At 44.3% G+C, this 19,609-nt stretch overlaps 1 protein-coding gene across 5 annotated transcripts in view; it reads right to left on the bottom strand.

Moving 5' to 3' along the window:
- MIS18BP1 (MIS18 binding protein 1) overlaps positions 1-19,609 on the bottom strand; it is a 308,295-nt gene that overhangs the window by 198,134 nt on the left and 90,552 nt on the right. For all 5 annotated transcript variants that reach the window (XM_029598455.1, XM_029598456.1, XM_029598459.1 and 2 more), the window contains 2 exons: positions 17,665-17,763; positions 9,377-9,475 (listed from right to left, as the gene is read on the bottom strand). In XM_029598455.1, the coding sequence (XP_029454315.1) occupies positions 9,377-9,475; positions 17,665-17,763 (198 nt within the window). The remainder of the gene's footprint in view (positions 1-9,376; positions 9,476-17,664; positions 17,764-19,609) is intronic.

Genomic DNA, 19,609 nt, shown 5'->3' with positions numbered 1-19,609 from the left:
GAATAGTGTGAGCTCATACAGATAAGCAATAGGAGATGGAATAATTTTAAATTTAAATCGTTTCTTAATAATCAACATAAGACCTCCTCCTCTGTGTTGAGTTCTAGGGATCAAAAAAATATCGTAGTTAACATTATCTAACTGATTAGAAATGACATTATCAGTGGTTTTAAGCCAGGTCTCTGTAATTACAAAAAAGTCAAGTTTCTTATCCTTTAATAGATCTGAAATTATAGGGGTCTTCTTACTTATCGCCTGAATGTTAATTTGCTATAGTGCCTCTCCTTGGCAGTTAAGTGGCTACGGCCTAGTTGCATGGGTTCGTCTTCTTCTTCAGGATTGAGTAAAGACTGGACCAGAACTGAAGGCAAGGAGTGAGAGCGGGTTCCTTCGGAAGAGTGTTTCTTGAGAGGTTTTACCTCAACACAGCGCTCTCGTATACGGCGATCAATCCATCCAGCGAGGTCAATAAGAGAGCTTAAAGTGTCAGGCAACTCACGTGCAGCAAGGTCATCTTTTATACAGGAGTTGAGGCCTTTTAGGAAGATAGCTCGTAAGCAACCTGAATCCCATAGGAGTTCAGAAGACAGGATTTTAAATTCGATCACATAGTCCAGGAGTGGATTGGTTCCTTGTTGAAGGTGTAGAAGTGCAGAACCAGAAATAGACTGGCGAGTGGGATCATCAAATACTGACTTGAAGAGAGCCAGAAACCCAGGTAAGTCATTCAGGATGGGTCATTGCATTCCCAAAGAGATGAAGCCTAGGCCAGGGCTTTCGCATCCAACAAAGACAGGATATACATCATCTTGGTAACAGCAGTAGGGAAGTATGAGGTTGTAAGGAGAAGTGCATACAGCACTGATTTAGAAAGCCTCTACATAACAGGGAGTGTCCTGAGAAACGGGTAGGGGTTGGCAAAGGAACGGTAGTTCGCCCGGTAACCACCGGGGGTGATGCATTCTTGTCAGAAGTAGGAGAAGTACTCAGCCTGGAGCTCAGCTAATTAAAGGCGGTAGTCAATGTCCCTAGAGTCCTCTGTTGCTCCGAAATCCGTTGGGCCAGGCCAGGGATGGCCTGTCAGGCTGAGCCAGGTCCATGGAGTTAGCAATCTGTTATGTTTGTACTTGGTAGTGGGCCCTTGGCTCGTGGTGAGAGCTGACTCCACATACAGGGAGAAGCCCTGTGGGGACTCACCACAACAGGTGGGTCTCAGCAGTAATGGACACGGGAAGCAAGAGGTTTTTATTATACAGCAGAAGTAACCCGAGGAGCGGGTTAGTAAACACAGTTTAGAATAGAAGTGCTCAAGCTGGATTCTCCGGTAGTGGTCCGCCGCACGGGTTAGGCCGGAGCCTGGAGTTGGAAGTAGGCACAAGGCAACGTGGATCCAGTAGTAGTCCGCAGAGCGGGGTAACTCGAGAATCCACACAGCGTGAAGAGCGGAGGAGAGTAGAGTGGATCTTGTACTCACTCCGAAGTGTAGTGGAAGAGCTACTGTTGCAGTCACAGTGAAGACCTGAGGAACGGGAACACTGGAGAGGTTGTCCATAGTAGCAGCAAGAAGTACTCACTAGGTTGAAGAATGAGAGGCTCGTAGAGAAGGCTCTCTGAGGAGCAGATGGCCCTGAGTGCAGCAAAACCTCCAAGGAGCGGGTACCTGACTCACTCAGTCTGGAACGTAGGAACAGAGAGGTGAAGCGTTTCTGAGTAACGGAATTAAGCAAGAAGGGAATCCTTGCTAACTCGTAGGTAGGAAGGTCCGGTATGTTTAAATACACGTAGGCAGGTGACATCATGCAGAGGGGACGCCCCCGATGTTCCCGTCATGACATAGATAAGGAGGAAGGCGTACGTGTGTGCCCTAAGTCACACCAGATTCAAGATGGCAACCAGGATCACCCACGCCGTCCTGGGAACGCCAGGGAGATTGGCGTGCAGAAGCAGTGGTGGCCACCTTTGCCAGAATCAGAGCTGCAGGGCAAAAAGAGGTGAACAGCAAAGGTCACAGCTAACTGCGACCGACGGGCGCAACAGGAACCTATCCATCAAGGAATCTCTAAGGCTTAGCTTTTCTAGATCCTCTGCCAGCTTCTCCATATCCTCTCCAAACAACAACTTCTCCTTAAAAGAAAACTTGCCAGGCTGGGCCTTAGGACACTGCATCTGCCTCCCAGTTACACAACCATATCAGCCTTCTTGCACACAGTAATACCCCCACAAACCTGAAAGAAACTAACTGGGTCAAGGTCATACATCATGTCTGCTAAGAAAGCAGCCCAGGACTCCAACATAACCATCTGGCTAAATGGAAGTTGCAGGGAAACCTCAACAGGTACATAACATACGTGCAATACCTCTGTCTGTTATATGAACAAAATAACTATACCAGAGGACAGTAGGCAAAATCTAAAGCCTAATCATTATATAATTTTATTGTGTATACAAAATTTATAAATATATAATGTAACTTTACTGCTCTCCTTCTGATTATAATGTACTGTTCCATTTTTGTTACAAGTTCTCTATCCCCCGTTCGATGTAAACCGATCTGATATGGTATTTAACCATGAAGTTCGGTATAGAAAAATGCTAAATAAATAAATAATACAGACATGTGTGAGACATTTATACATATAGAATGAATCCTAAAATCTGATCAATTAACATTATTGATCACACACTCATACCTCATACATCCCATTCATACCTAAAACCACAATGCATATACATCATATATGATATTATACATTCAAAGAGACCCATTAACATATATCCAAATATTCCCCCATTAACATATATCTAAATATTCCGACGAGATTTCTCGTTTTGCCTGCACAAGCAGGCTTCTTCAGGGAACCTCTATTTATTACAGATCGGGGTCAATTGTGTTATAATTTATACAACTGCAAAAAAGATATTAATTAGAATCAAGTATAATATAGTGGTGATAAATAATATCAACAAGACGGATAAAATGCATAGTTATACTAATGAAGCAGCATCTGATATTTTAGCCGGTTTCAGGTTATTTGATACACCCACACCGCAATCCATAGGAGAAGGGGATTGGAATTCCTTGGTTAAGATGAAAAGGAAACTAATTAGGATGGAGTTACATGCAGCTACGCTTGCTGAATACTGCCATTGTAGTCGTATACCACGTGGTTTAAGAGTGATTAAAGAGCCACATTTGTTTGCCACTGATGATGCATTCGTGCAGTGTTGGAACGTGATCCTTAACAAATGTAGTTATGATTTGATGGTTCTAATAGTGTCCACCAAGAAGACTCAGTTAGAGGAAATTAACAAGGAGATAGAAGTTGAAATTCTCAAGTTGAAAAATAGTTTCTCAATTGATACATTTGAAACCAAACTTAATGAACATCAAAAACAACTTGATGAATATAGGATGGAGATCAAAAAAATGAAAATGAGTAAATTTGAACGTGATGAAAAAGACTACACCACAGGCTATGTATACCCCTGGATGCAAACAAAAAGGATTAATAAAAATAAACATAAGGGAGACTTTTCATCTTCGCCTGAAGATTCTTCAGAGGAAGACCGAAGGGGTAATGATAGAGACAGTGCTAGGCAAGTTAGGTTCCAAGAGTCAAATATGTATCAGGAGAACAATCGTCCCATAAAAGATGGGTCCACAACACGTGGTCGTGGCAATAGGGGAGATCAGAATTATAAAACTAGAAAAACGTATGGCTCCAGGGAACCTTATAATTTTCGTAGGTAACAATAGACTACCGGTAACTAGATTAACCCAATCCCAGAGAGATAATGTAGTGAACTTGTCTTCCAAAGAATTTGATGAAGTCACATTGGATGTTCTCAGTAAAGGTCTGTCATTTGTCCCAGTGAAAAAATATGATGGATTTTCTACTCATGTTGATTTAAAAAAATTTTTCCGTAGACTTAGGTTAAGGGATTTTTTTGGTCCTAATCAAGAGGGATATACTAAAGAGAAACTGTCAAAACCATCTCATTGGATGCCAGTTGAACCCCCTAATCCGTTAATCATTGCGTTTGAAACTGTAATTAATAGAGAGGTATCTCAGATTGAAGACCAGAAAGACTGGATTAATTATAATATTTCTAAGGAACAAATGGAGTCTATTCATGATCTAAGCCAAGATCCTAGTATCATTATTAGATGGGCAGATAAGGGAGGAGCCCTTGTGATAATGAATACTGCATATTATGATATGGAGGCATGGCAACAACTACATAATGAGCAGTTCTATGAACAGATTTCTGTAGATCCAGGTCATGATATAAGAGCTCGCATTAATGATGCAGTGGCAGAAGCTCAGGCATTGAGATTTATTACCAATCGAGAGGCTAAATTTTTCATGTGGATACCTTCGTTACACCTCATATATATTTTGTTCCAAAGATCCACAAATCAATGGAGAAACCACCAGGACGACCAATCGTCTCTGGAAAAGGTTCTATTTTTGAGAACGTAGATAATATGTTACAGCCATTGGTGAAAGACATAAAATCGTATGTCAGAGATTCCACTGCATTCATTAATATGTTGGAGCAAATAGGAACCATTGAATACAACAGTTGGTTTGTTACAGCAGACGTAACCTCTTTGTATACTAACATACCCCAGCGGGACGCATTAGTAATCATAGATAATTCTTTGGTTAAATTAGGTGTACGGTCCTCGAAAAAATGTATGATTAACTTATTAGCGGAAATAGTAATAACTCAGTTCTATTTTGAATTTCAGAATCATTTGTTTAAGCAGGTAAAGGGGATTCCAATGGGTTCACCTTTAGCACCTTCAGTTGCCTGCCTCTATGTAGCTGCATATGAGGAGAGGTATTTATACACATCTGCTTATTTTGATCATATACGGTTTTACAAACGGTATACTGATGATTTATTTTTTATTTGGACTGGTGACAGACAACATTTATCTGTATGTGAACAATACCTTAACGGATGTGATTCAAATTTAAAGTTTACAGTACAATCGAGTAACACTCAATTATCATTCTTGGAAATTATGGTGAAGATAGACGATGGCAATATTTTGACATCAGTTTACATCGTCCACTGACAAGAACACTACATTACATTTTAAAAGTTTTCATCCCAAGAGACTCAGGGAAAGAATACCTATAAGTCAGTTTTTAAGATACCGACGAATCTGTTCCACTGTTAAGGAGTATAAACAACATGCAGAGACTCTGATCCTTAAGTTTAGGGAGAGAGGATATCCGGTTGGGTGTATCAAGCGAGCATATAAGAGGGCATTGTATGCTAACAGAACTAATTTACTTCTATCAAGTTCCCGTAATGAAGTCACAAGGTCCATTTGTACATTACCATTTTCAAGGAAATCTCATCAAATTAAGCAGTGCATCCTTAAACACTGGCATATAATTCAATCCTTACCTGGGTTTGAGGAGCCACCGATCTTTGCCATGCGTCGGGGTGCTAGTATCAGATCGTTATTATCCAGGCCACAAGAAATGATAGCACAAGATGATTGGGGACAATTTAAATATGGCAAATGCTCGGTATGTCAAAATGTTTGGGAAATTAAAACGTTCAAAATCCCTCATTGGAGGAACGTGTTTACTATTAAAGGACATTTTACCTGCGAATCCAAAATGGTCATTTATGCCATTGTTTGTCCATGTGAGCTGGTTTATATAGGATTCACCACAAGATCTATAAGACAGCGTATAGTGGAGCATAAAAGCAGATTAAGGACTAAGAAGACCGGGGCTCTCCTAGTAGCTCATTGGGGTGAAGCTAATCATAATGTAGAACATATACGTTTCTTTGTAATTCAGCAATGTTATGTGCGACAGCAAGGAGATGTTACCAACGTTTTGAGGAAAATTGAGCAGAAATTTATATATCAGTGGGATACTATTCACCCTAAGGGTTTAAACGAGACGATCGAATGGGAGGCGTTTTATGGCACATAAATTCATGGCATATAAATTGATGATTTATATCAGATATAATAGTCGCCTTAGTTATAAAACGTGTGAAGATCTATATATGTCTTGGTATTTTGGGTGCGACAAGGTTTGTTATGTTGAGGTGGGTTGAATAAATGTCAAAGACGTAATGGTGACGTTTTACACGTAAACACGTGATGAAATAACGTGTTACGCTACAGGATGTAGGAGATTCAAAAACCGGTGTTTGTTTCAGTTTGGCAGTGGCGTTTTGGAAAAGTGGTAGTAGCAGAGCAGTGGACCACTCTATGGTAACACTTCGAATGAGAAAGATTGTTTGATTACGTCTCGGTAGTTCGGTGTTATATGAAGATTTAAAACTGGTAAGAAGAACTATACAGTGCAGTAGAGAGTCGTGAGAATACTTTGGTGCTATGATTAGTATATCATTAATTTATTGTATGTGTTGTAGGACTCCAAGGCACTGCTTGTATTTGGAACGAGGAGATTTTAAATACGTTATGAGTATGGCTATGAAGTCCCGTTATACACCGCGGAGGTTAATCATGTAAAAGATCTGTTTGAGTAAGGCTAAGATGTTACCGGTGGCTCATTGAAGTTGTAGATACGTGGGAAATATCGCCATATAAATGTGGGTAAGAATATATCTGGGCACTATTTAATACTGGTGGTGTTGTGATATTTAAATTTGTTGTCATTTTGATTCAATATATTGCAGTTAGTGGCTGTGTGAGAAACATATACACGGAGTGGAGAATCATAAGATACTGCGTTGAGAATATCGTTATGAGAAGATCTGAAATCAGAGATTACATTATGATATATGTTCAGCAGAAGGATTATTTGTAACCATATTACAGTAAGAACACAGTTGTATAATTTATAACACAATTGACCCTGATCTGTAATAAATAGAGGTTCCCTGAAGAAGCCTGCTTGTGCAGGCGAAACGAGAAATCTCGTCGGAATATTTAGATATATGTTAATGGGGGAATATTTGGATATATGTTAATGGGTCTCTTTGAATGTATAATATAATATATGATGTATATGCATTGTGGTTTTAGGTATGAATGGGATGTATGAGGTATGAGTGTGTGATCAATAATGTTAATTGATCAGATTTTAGGATTCATTCTATATGTATAAATGTCTCACACATGTCTGTAAGTTATATATTTATAAATTTTGTATACACAATAAAATTATATAATGATTAGGCTTTAGATTTTGCCTACTGTCCTCTGGTATAGTTATTTTGTTAAATGGAAGTTGCAGCAGCCTCTGCACCAAGACTAAAGTCACATATCCCCACAAATGGAGGTCTGAACTGCCAAAACATCAGCAAAGAAAGTCTGCTTCAAGAGAGACTCAATCTTCCTATCCTGTGCATCTTTCAAACAGAGCCTCCTTCTACAGGAATGGTCATCTTACAGGTCACCGTTAACATCAAAGCATCCATTAAGTGAATCTGAAATAAACTCTTCCAGTCCTCGGACAAGAGAGGATAAAGCCTATTCAAAGTTTTTCCCCTTTGAAAGACCTTTGGGGAAATTTCTATGCTGCCAACACCATATGCATAAACTTCTTGTAGAGAGGAAAGGATTTAGAGGATTTCCTAATCCCTTTCAGAAAAGGATCTACATCCAGTTACTCTTCAGCTTTGGAATCCAACATGCGGAGAAGATACAATCTGAGCAATAAGGGAAGACAGTTCCTCTTCCTAAACAGCCTGATCATGGAGAAGTCTTCAGCATCAGCTGTAAACTCACCTTCCTCCTGAGACTCCAAGGAACTGTCAGTCTCTGACTCTTCTTCTTCTGCATCTTCCACAGAACCTAAGGGAGCATTCAGGAGGGGAATCTTCTAGTACCTAGTCCAAAAACCTTTTTCATATTCTCTGGTGTTCGGGGGCCAAGCTGGCTTGGGAGAATACAAAATGCTCTGAGGAACACCTTCCTCATCAAGACCACGCAAACATCCGTGCATAAACCCAGTTCTGTGGATTGGCCTACCTGCATGAAGAGGAAACTCGCCTAAGGTTCCCCTCCCCCCCGCAAAACATTCAAGTTGGTGGATTTTCCCCACCAGGACACTATCCACTATGGCCGTGGGAACAGCTTGCTCTCCTTCACTTGACATTCCATGAGTGGGAGAAAGCGGAGCCTGACTGCCATTTCAGCTGACCTCAAACCCATAGCCCTATCACAAAAGAGGCAAAACAAGCCCGCTGCCATCAAGGTCTGCCAGCCCCCGCACTCACCAACCCACCAAAGTACGATGGACATCCTCCAGAAGAATAGACTCCTCCCTTCTACCATATGGCTGAAGATGACTCAGCCTTCCACGATTCCTGAAATTAGAAGAGGAGTTGCCCTGAGCTGATGAGAGACCACACAGTTGCCTGAAAGATGCACTGGTACAGCAACTTACTCTCAGAGGCAGCACCAAGAACAGCTACTGGTGGAACTCATCCTGCTTACAGTCAAGCACCTTGCTCCACAGTTTTTAAAACTTTTTGCAACTGCTAACAACATTCAGACAGAGGGGAAGAAGAGAGAGTAGAGGGAGGACACAAAAGAGGGGGGTTGCTCGAAGGGCTACTGAATCCCTGAAGAACCTTAAAACCTCCAAGAGTCAATCCGGGCCAAGAGATACCTAAGAGCAGCAATCCCTACTCAACCAGGGAACACCTGGGAACCTAAATTTGACTTGTTCTACCAGAGAACAATAATAACCTTGATGCCTCAGGAACCCAAGCATTCCGCTCAACCAGAGACCGCACCATCAACAGACAGGATCAAAGAAACCAGGAGCTCAAATCCTACTATATCAATCCAGATACCTGTACCACCTGCTGGAGACAAAGAATACTGGCAAATTGCTTGCTGTACCAATATCAAGATAAACTTACACAAGTAGACTGGTGTAGTAGGATGATAAGGAAGATACTGTTTGATATCTTTTATTATAAAATTTTTGAAGTCAGAAATAACATTTTTGTCACTACTGCAGAAATTAGCTACACATGGTTAGGGCTTGTTTTATCCTCCCTGCAAATACCACATAGCAGGCCTGATTCATTAAGGCGTTTCCCCTGTTTTGTGTCTAGGGAAAAAAAGCTTAATGAATCCGGCCCAGAGACAGCTGTTCATTAGAAGAACTATGGACTGAATGGATCTATGGTATTAACTATGATGAAAACCTGCAATTTTATTAAACATCATAAAGGGCCAGATGCACTAAAGGATTTTTCCCCATCATGTCTCCATAGGAAAAATGCTCAGAAAAATCTGGTTCAAAATGTTTTTCCTCTTTACGTAATTTTGTTCCATTGTGCTTTACATTCAATGAATATTTGTCTAGTTTCACAAAACATTAAAATCTTACAGGGGGAATATTAACTTCACCTTCACTTTCATCTGAATCTGCAAAAAGCGGCTTTCTGGTATGTTTTTTGGGATTGGCCCTTATCTTCTCTTCTGAAATTCTACTGGACTCCGTTTTTTCTAAAAGAAAAAAAGTAATGAGAAATTACTATTTACTTGATAATTTCCTTTTTTTTATGTCAGTCAGATGATTCCAGCTTCCCTCCCGTGGCTGCCAAATGATTGAATTATTGTCCTCTTGTGTGACTACATGTTACAGGGCTTACTGGAAAGTGTTAATCCAGTCACTAGACTTATGTTTATACATTCCTGTCTGAGCTCAGTGTTGCCTGTTGACTGAGTATTGAAATGGTTACTTGTTTTTAATCAATAATTTTGCTAATCTGTCCACTGTTGCTTTTGAAGACAATACTGGCAGACTGATGTCACTGCAGGGGTATATGTACTGTGACGACAGTTTGCTCCATCTCCACCCGCTGGTAGAGGTGCATAACCCACTTGTTCTGGATTCATCTGACTGTCAAAAGAAAAGGAAATTATCAGCTAAGTAGTAATTTCTCATTTCTTAGCATCCAGTCAGATGAATCCAGAACAAGTGGGATGTACCCAAGCTACTCCCAAATAGGGCAGGAGGCTGCAAGCGGTACAGTCAAAACCGCATGTGCAAAGGTTGCATCCTCCCGGGTCTGCACATCCAGATGATATGAAGAACCACATTGCAGCACAGCAAAAGTTGACAGGGCAATAATCTATCTTTTGCCCATGAGACTGCTCGAGTCCTAGTGGAATGAGCACAATTATGACTAGGTAATGGCTCCCTGCATCCACATATGCAGCCGTGACTACCACCTTAATCCAGTGAGTTATCGTAGCCTGTGAGGCCGGTACTCCCTGTCTAGTACCGCCATGAAGAAATAACAGACGATCCAACTTCCGGAAAGGATTAGAAACCTCCAGATAACTGATAATAAGTCTCTTGTCATCCACGGGTTGCAACAGACGATATTCATCTGCATCTCTCTCTCTGTCCAGAGACAGCAGGGAAATGGACTGATTCAAGTGAAAATCAGTGACCACCTTCAGCAAAAAGAAAGGAACAGCATGCAGCTGTAGTTCCCTAAAGTAATGGCTCACGGCAAGACAAGACTTGGAGTTCAGAAACCCTATGTGTGGAGCAAATTGCCAAAAGGAAGTGCGTTTTTAAGGTTAGTAACCTCAAGGACAGGGTACACAATGGTCTAAACACAGGGCCTACCAAGAAATCCAATACCAAATTAAGACTCCAAAGGGGCACCGGAAACCACAAGGGAGGATGAAGATGGTTCACTCCTTTCAGAAAATGGGCTACATCAGGATGAGCCTGAAACGATCCATCATTTACCTGACCCCTGTGTTGCGACCGTCGCTGCCCGTCGTCTCCACTATGCCCACCTTACCTCTTTGTAAACTCCATTTTTGCTTGATGGAAGATAGGCTGCCGCAGCGTCATCTTGCCGACCTCCTCCGGCGTCCCCGGACCGGCTAGATGCTACAGTCTGACATGTTTCCCAGAAGCCTAACGGTGCGCGTGCGGCGCAGCCCCGACTCAAGTACCAGCAGTGGCGCGAACCTCAGGGACGTCCCCCTGAGATGACATCATCCTCACCGGATACTTAAGGTCTCTGAATTCGCTAACTAATCGAGTTAGCAAAGGAAAGGATTCTTAGCTTCCTCCAGGTATCGCTGCGGATGGGATTCGCTCTCCGCATACCTTGCTGCTCTGCCTCCTCGGACTTTACCAGAGGTACCCGTTCTCTCTCTTGTTTTTCAGTTCGCAGTCTGGAACCGGTACTCGCTCATCGAGGGCCCACATTCCCGGACTTGCTACTGAATACCACTTCTGCCAGGAAGTCTTCGCTGCCTACAACACCACTGAGTTACCATTTCCCTCTCAGAGCGTTCCCTGGAACCAGGTACTCGATCCTCGAGAGCCTATTCATTTCCAGCTCCTGGGCTGCTTCTAAGAGACTACTGTGTGAGTGATACCATCAAGGTTCTGTTCCTGAACTCTGCATACCCTGCCTACTCACTATATTCAGTTTCTCTACAGCTCAGTTATCCAGGATCACTGTTCAAGTATCTGAGGGACTAAAGCCCAGCCGGGCGCTTCCAGCTCACTACTTCCACTTCTGGTGGTTCAATATACTGTTTAATAAAAGAACTAGTCTGTGTCTGTCTCCGAATTCTGAGCCTGACAGGTGGTCCCTCTCGGGATCTTCCCCAGGGGGCGTGGTCATCTGCCACCAGCCCAAGGATCCACCCACAACTCACTCAAATACTAACATCCAGAAACAGGTGAGAGCTGCTACTTTCACCTTCAAGGAACTGAGAGCCAAGTCTTTATTCAAGCTATCCTGCAAAAATTCCATAATGAGCAGGATCTTGACCAAGGAAGGAAGAGTACATCTATCCTCACACCAGGCCTTAAACATTCTCCAAACCCTTACATAATCCAAGAAAGTGGAGAACTCTCTTGCTCTTAGCAAGGTGGAAATCACTGCTGCAAGGTATCCACATTTCAGCAAATAATCCCTTCCAAGGGCCATACCATAAGACAAAATTGAGTTGGAAGAACAGGTCCCTGCTGCAATAGGTTCCTGTGCGCTGGAAGTTGAAGAAGTGAATCCACCAGGAGCCTCCACAGATCTGCATACCACAGTCTCCTGGGCCAATCTGGAGCGACCAAGAGCACCATCCCTATGTGGTGTTCGATCCTTCGAATCAATCTGCCCAACATGGACCATGCAGGAAAGGCATACAGCAACTTATCTTCCGGCTACTCCTGCACTAGGGCATCAATCCTTAATGACTTCGGAAGAATCTCGGAACTTTCGCATTGTGCAAAGTCGCTAACAGGTCTAGGAATGGATGACCCCAGGGATCTTGAATCAGCTGAAATGCCTCATCTGACAATGCCCACTCTTTTGCGTCCAGACTCTCCCTGCTAAGAAAGTTTATATTGTCTTTGCCTGTAATGTGCGAGGCTGAGATCATCCGGAGATTCACCTCTGCCCATTCCATAAGTTGATCTATATCCTGCAACACCATACACATAAACTTCTTGTGGAGAGGAAAGGATTTAGAGGATTTCCTAATCCCTTTCAAAAAAGGATCTACATCTAGTTACTCTTCAGCTTTGGAATCCAACATGCGGAGAAGATACAACCTGAGTAATAAGGGAAGACAGTTCCTCTTCCTAAACAGCCTGATCATGGAGAAGTCTTCAGCATCAACTGTAACTCACCCTCCTCCAGAGACTTTTCTTCTTCTGCATCTTCCACAGAACCTAAGGGAGCATTCAGGAGGGGAATCTTCTAGTACCTAGTCCAAAAACCTTTTTCATATTCTCTGGTGTTCGGGGGCCAAGCTGGCTTGGGAGAATACAAAATGCTCTGAGGAACACCTCCCTCATCAAGACCATGCAAAAATCCATGCATAAACCCAGTTCTGTGGATTGGCCTACCTGCATGAAGAGGAAACTCGCCTAAGGTCCCGTCCCCCCGGCAAAAGATTCAAGATGGTGGATTTTCCCCACCAGGACACTATCCCCTATTGCCGTGGAACAGCTTGCTCTCCTTCACTTGACATTCCATGAGTGGGAGAAAGCGGAGCCTGACTGCCATTTCAGCTGACCTCAAACCCATAGCCCTATCACAAAAGAGGCAAAACAAGCCCGCTGCCATCAAGGTCTGCCAGCCCTCGCACTCGCCAGCCCACCAAAGTATGATGGACATCCTCCAGAAGAATAGACGTCTCCCTTCTGCCATAAGGCAGAAGATGACTCACCCTTCTGCAGTTCCTGAGATTAGAAGAGGAGTTGCCCTGAGTTGATGAGAGACCACATAGTTGCCGGAAAGATGCACTGGTACAGCAACTTACTCTTAGAGGCAGCACCAAGAAAGGAAAATTAGTTCTTACCTGTTAATTTTTGTTCCTGTAGTACCACGGATCAGTCGAGACCGTGGGGTTGAGCCTCCTGTCCAGCAGATGGAGACAGACCAAAACTGAAAGGATATCCTATATTAGGACACAGCCTACCCTGCAGCCCTTCAGTATAACTATTGTCAAAGCAGAAAGAAAAAGCAACAACAGTAACAGGATCAAGCAAGTAACTAGAATGCTCAATAGAGCAACTCAACAACTTTTCAAGGAACTCTGTACAGATAATACTCTTGCATATATTTGGTTCACCACAACCAAAGCTTCCGGTGTAAACAATCGGTTGGTAAAGAAAAAATCAAGTACCGACATCTGAAAATCCACAATAAGGAGCTTCGAGTGGACTGTAGAAAAAGAGAGAAAAGGGAAGGGAGTCTGGACTGATCCGTGGTACTACAGGAACGAAAATTAACAGGTAAGAACTAATTTTCCTTTCCCTATACGTACCCGGATTAGTCCAGACCGTGGGATGTACCAAAGCTTCCCTAAACTGGGTGGGACCGAGAAAGTCCCGCTCGAAGTACTTGCCTACCGAAAGAACCAAAGACTGGAGCTTGTACATCCCATCGGTAATGTCGAGCAAAAGTATGCAGGGACTTCCAGGTAGCGGCCCTGCAAATTTCTTGCGGAGAAACAGATTGATTCTCTGCCCAGGAAGTAGCTTGAGAACGCAGCGAATGGGCCTTTAGGCCCTCCTGAACCGGTCGACCTTGACAAAGATAGGCCGAGGAAATGGCCTCCTTCAACCATCGAGCAATGGAAGCCTTAGAGGCCGGTTTGCCCCGATTTGGACCACTCCAGAGAACATACAGTCGAAAATCGTTTGTAACCTGAAGGTACCGAAGTAATACTTGCTTAACATCAAGTCGGCGAAGGTCGCCCCCAGCGGTCCCCGCCACTTCCTCCGGAGAAAACTCCGGGAGCTCTACCGACTGGTTAACATGCAAGGCGGATACGACCTTCGGCAATAAAGAAGGCACCGTTTTGAGAGAGACTCTGGAATCGGAAAACCGTAGAAAAGGTTCCCGACAAGACAACGCTTGGATCTCTGACACCAGCTGTGCGGAACAAGAAAGACCGCCTTGAGAGTGAGATCTTTCACCGTAGCTCGACGAAGAGGCTCGAACAGGGCAGTACAAAGAGCCCAAAGAACGAGATTGAGACTCCACGACAGCCAAGTGGAGCGAATGGGTGGCCTCAAGTGCTTGACGCCTTTCAAGAAATGAACTACGTCCGGATGAGACGCCACGGGATGACTGTCGACTCTATCAAGAAGGACTCCGAGAGCAGACACTTGAACGCGTACGTAACCAAAGAAAAGACCCTTGGAAAGACCCTTTTGGAGGAAAGAAAGAACCACCGAAATTGGTGCGGAGCGAGTTGAAACACCAGATTCTGTACAGACAGACTCAAAAACCTTCCACACACGGACATAAGTTAATGATGTAGACTGTATGCGAGCCAGCATGAGAGTGAAGATAACCTCCTCTCTATAACCCTTATGCCTCAGACGTCGCCATTCAAAAGCCAGGCCGCTAGACACAAGCGATCGGCCTGGTCGAAAAATATGGGCCCCTGTCGGAGCAGGTGAGGAAGATGGCCGAGACGAAGCTGCCTGTCCGTGGCCAGGTTGACGAGGTCCACGAACCACGGTCTGCGGGGCCATTCGGGCACTACCAGCACCACTGGCCCCAGATGAAGTTCTATTCTTCGGAGAACTTTTCCCACCAGAGGCCAAGGAGGGAATACATAGAGAAGAACGTCCGCGGGCCAGGGGAGAGCTAGAGCATCCACGTCCTCAGAACAATGCTCCCTCCAGCGGTTGAAGAACCTGTTGGCCTTGGCATTGCGCAAGGTCGCCATGAGGTCCAGGTGGGGGGGGGGACCCCACCTGTCGACAATCAGATCCATGGCTTCGTACGAGATCTCCCACTCTCCCGGTTCCAGAGACTGGTGACTGAGGAAGCCGGCCTGTACATTCTCCTTGCCCACAATATGGAAGGCCGCCAGGGATTCCAGATGACGCTCCACCCAAGCAAAGAGACGGCTGGCTTCTAGGGTCACCAGGTGACTGCGCGTGCCCCCCTGGCGGTTGATGTAAGCAATCTTGGTGGAGGTGTCGGATAGGACCCTCAGCGCCTTGCCGTGGATTAAGGGTAGGAACTCCTGTAGTGCCAGATCTACCGCTCGGGCTTCCAGCCGATTGATGTGCCACCGAGTCTGAGCCGGAGACCAAATCCCCTGCGAGGACTGGGACTGCCAGACTGCTTCCCAGCCGGAGAGACTGGCATCCGTGGTCACCACCATCCACTGTGGAGTCTGAAGAGGCATTCCCCGGATGAGATGTGGGAGCGAAAGCCACCACTGCAAGGCTGCGATGGTAAGAGACCGAAAGCAGGAGGAACGTGTGGAACTGCTCTGACACCGGCTGCCAACGGGATAGTAAAGCTCTCTGCAACGGACGCATATGCTCAAAAGCCCATGGGACAAGGTCGATGGTGGAGGCCATTGAGCCCAGAACTTGGAGATAGTCCCTCACTGTCGGGAGAGGGAGAGAGATAAGGTTCCGCACCCGGTCGATCAGTTTGAGAGCTCGAGCGCGAGGCAGGGACACCTTGCCGACCCGACTATTGAAGTGGGCACCCAGAAATTGAAGAAAATAAACAGCTGTTCTAAGAAAAAAATGCTGTGAAAGCTGCCGGCAGGAGCGGAGGCAGAGGAATGAACCCTGCATGCTCCTATGTCTCCGGTTGCCGGCTGTGACTTACAGAAAGTAAAAAATTAAATTAATCCCCTTTCTTTCAATTGATTTTTATTGGATTAGCACTTTTATTATTATTATTATTTTTTTTACCAATCTAAGAAAAAGCTGGGGAAAGAAAAAAAGGGAGAGGAGCAGCGCTCTCAAGGCAGCCAGAGAGGAGGGGGTGAGAGACTGGACCACCAGTATCGGCCCCCCACACCAAAGAAGCAATCTCGGACCTAGGTTATGCTCTGCACAAGGGGCAAAGCCCCCCTAGGTCTGGCAAGAGTCAGGAGACGGGACCGTCTCCTGCCAAGGGAAAAAGACAGAGTCCAAATAAGAAAAACAGGAAAAGATCTCTCTTTTTTTTTTTTTTTTAAATTGAAAGAATTCTAAATAGAATGCTACTACCTGCTTGATCCTCAGAAAAAGGAAAACCAAAGGCTGACTAGCCCAGATCAGGAGAACGCAGAGTGAGCTGATCCATCTGCTGGAGACAGACAAATGCTGAAGGGCTGCAGGGTAGGCTCAATCCTGATATAGGATATCCTTTCAGTTTTAGTCTGTCTCCATCTGCTGGACAGGAGGCTCAACCCCACGGTCTGGACTGATCTGGGTACGTACAGGGAACAGCTACTGGTGGAACTCATCCTGCTTACAGTCAAGCACCTTGCTCCACAGATTTTAAAACTTTTTGCAACTGCTAACAACATTCAGGCGGAGGGGAAGAAGAGAGAGTAGAGGGAGGACACAAGAGAGGGGTGCTGCTTGAAGGGCTATTGTATCCCTGAAGAACCTTAAAACCCCCAAGAGTCATTACGGGCCAAGAGACACCTAAGAGCAGCAATCCCTACTCAACCAAGGAACACCTGGGAACCTAAATTTGACTTGTTCTACCAGGGCACAAGAATATTCTTGATGCCTCAGGAACCCAAGCATTCCGCTCAACCAGAGACCACACCTTCAACTACTGACAGGATCAAAGAAACCAGGAGCTCAAATCCTACTATATCAATCCAGATACCTGTACCACCTGCTGGAGACAAAGAATACTGGCAAATTGCTTGCTGTACCAATACCAAGATAAACTTACACAAATAGACTGGTGTAATAGGATGATAAGGAAGATACTGTTTGATGTTTTACATTTTAAAATTTTTGAAGTCAGGAAGAACATTTTTGCCACTACTGCAGAAATTAGCTACACATGGTTAGGGCTAGTTTTATCCTCCCTGCAAATACCAAATAGCAGGCCTGATTCATTAAGGCGTTTCCCCCGTTTTGTGTCTAGGGAAAAAAAGCTTAATGAATCCGGCCCAGAGACAGCTGTTCATTAGAAGAACTATGGACTAAATGGATCTATGGTTTTAACTATGATGGAAACCTGCAATTTTATTAAACATCATAAAGGGCCAGATGTACTAAAGGATTTTTCCCCATCATGTCTCTATAAGAAAAAAGCTTAGAAAAATCTGGTTCAAAATGTTTTTCCTCTTTACGTAATTTTGTTCCATTGTGCTTTACAGTCAATGAATATTTGTCTAGTTTCACAAAATGTTAAACCTTACAGGGGGAATATTAACTTCACCTTCACTTTCATCTGAAACTGCAACAAGCGGCTTTCTGGTATGTTTTTTGGTATTGGACCTTATCTTCTCTTCTGAAATTCTACTGGACTCCGTTTTTTCTAAAAGAAAAAAAATTAATGAGAAATTACTACTTAGCTGATAATTTCCTTTTCTTTTGACAGTCAGATGAATCCAGAACAAGTGGGTTATGCACCTCTACCAGCAGGTGGAAATGGAGCAAACTCTCGTCACAGTACATATACCCCTGCAGTGACATCAGTCTGCCAGTATTGTCTTCAAAAGCAACAGTGGACAGATTAGCAAAATTCTTGATTAAAAACAAGTAACCATTTCAATACTCAGTCAACAGGCAACACTGAGCTCAGACAGGAATGTATAAACATAAGTCTAGGGACTGGATTGACACTTTCCAGTAAGCCCTGTAACACGTAGTCACACAAGAGGACAATAAATAAGTCAATCATTTGGCAGCCACGGGAGGGAAGCTGGAATCATCTGACTGTCCTAAAGAAAAGAAAATTATCAAGTAAATAGTAATTTCTCATTTCTTAGCGTCCAGTCAGATGAATCCAGAACAAGTGGGATGTACCCAAGCTACTCCCAAATAGGGCAGGAGGCTGCAAGCAGTACAGTCAAAACCGCATGTGCAAAGGTCGCATCCTCCCGGGCCTGCACATCCAGACGATATGAAGAACTACGTTGCAGCTCGGCAAAAGTCAACAGGGCAATAATCTAACTTTTGCTCATGAGACTGCTCGAGCCCTAGTGGAATGAGCACTAATATAACTAGGTAACGGCTCCCTGCATCCACATATGCAGCCGTGACTACCTCCTTAATCCAGTGAGTTATCATAGCCTGTGAGGCCGGTACTCCCTGTCTAGTACCGCCATGAAGAACAAACAGACGATCCAACTTCCGGAAAAGATTAGAAACCTCCAGATACCTGATAATAAGTCTCTTGACATCCAAGGGTTGCAACAGACGATATTCATCTGTATCTCTCTCTCTGTCCAGAGAGAGCAGGGAGATGGACTGATTCAAGTGAAAATCAGTGACCACCTTCAGCAAAAAGAAAGGAACAGTATGCAGCTATACCGCTGCTGGAGTTACCTAAAGTAATGGCTCATGGCAAGACAAGACTTGGAGTTCGGAAGCCCTATGTGTGGAGCAAATTGCCACAAGGAAGTCCGTTTTCAAGGTCAATAACCTCAAGGACAGGGTACACAGTGGTCTAAACACAGGGCCTACCAAGAAATCCAATATCAAATTAAGACTCTAAAGGGGCACCAGAAACCACAAGGGAGGATGAAGATGGTTCACTCCTTTCAGAAAATGGGCTACATCAGGATGAGCTTGTAAGGATCCATCATTTATCTGACCCCTGTGTTGCGACCGTCATTGCCCGACGTCTCTACTACGCCCACCTTACCTCTTTGGCGACTCCCTCTTTGCTTGATGGAAGATTGGCTGCCGAAGTGTCATCTTGCCAACCTCCTCCAGCATCCCCGGACTGGCTAGACGCTACAGTCTGCCATGTTTCCCAGAAGTCTAACGGCGTGAGTGTGACGCGGCTCCGACTCAAGTACCAGCAGTGGCGCGAGCCTCAGCGGCGTCCCCCTGAGATGACGTCATCCTCACCGGATACTTAAGGTCTCTGAATTCGCTAACTAATCAAGTTAGCAAAGGAAAGGATTCCTAGCTTCCTCCCTGGTATCGCTGTGGATGGGATTCGCTCCTCGCATACCTTGCTACTCTACCTCCTTGGACTTTACCAGAGGTACCCGCTCCTCGGGGGCCTCGCTCTCAGGTCGCAGTCTGGAACCAGTACTCGCTCCTCGATGGCCCACATTCCCGGACTTGCTACTGAATACCACTTTTGCCAGGAAGTCTTCGCTGCCTACAACACCAGTGAGTTACCATTTCTCTCTCAGAGCGTTCCCTGG

The sequence above is a fragment of the Rhinatrema bivittatum genome, chromosome 4, assembly GCF_901001135.1.
Source record: "Rhinatrema bivittatum chromosome 4, aRhiBiv1.1, whole genome shotgun sequence".
Taxonomy (NCBI): domain Eukaryota; kingdom Metazoa; phylum Chordata; class Amphibia; order Gymnophiona; family Rhinatrematidae; genus Rhinatrema; species Rhinatrema bivittatum.
Note: the sequence above shows the minus strand (reverse complement) of the source record. Positions and strands in the feature narration are given on the sequence as shown.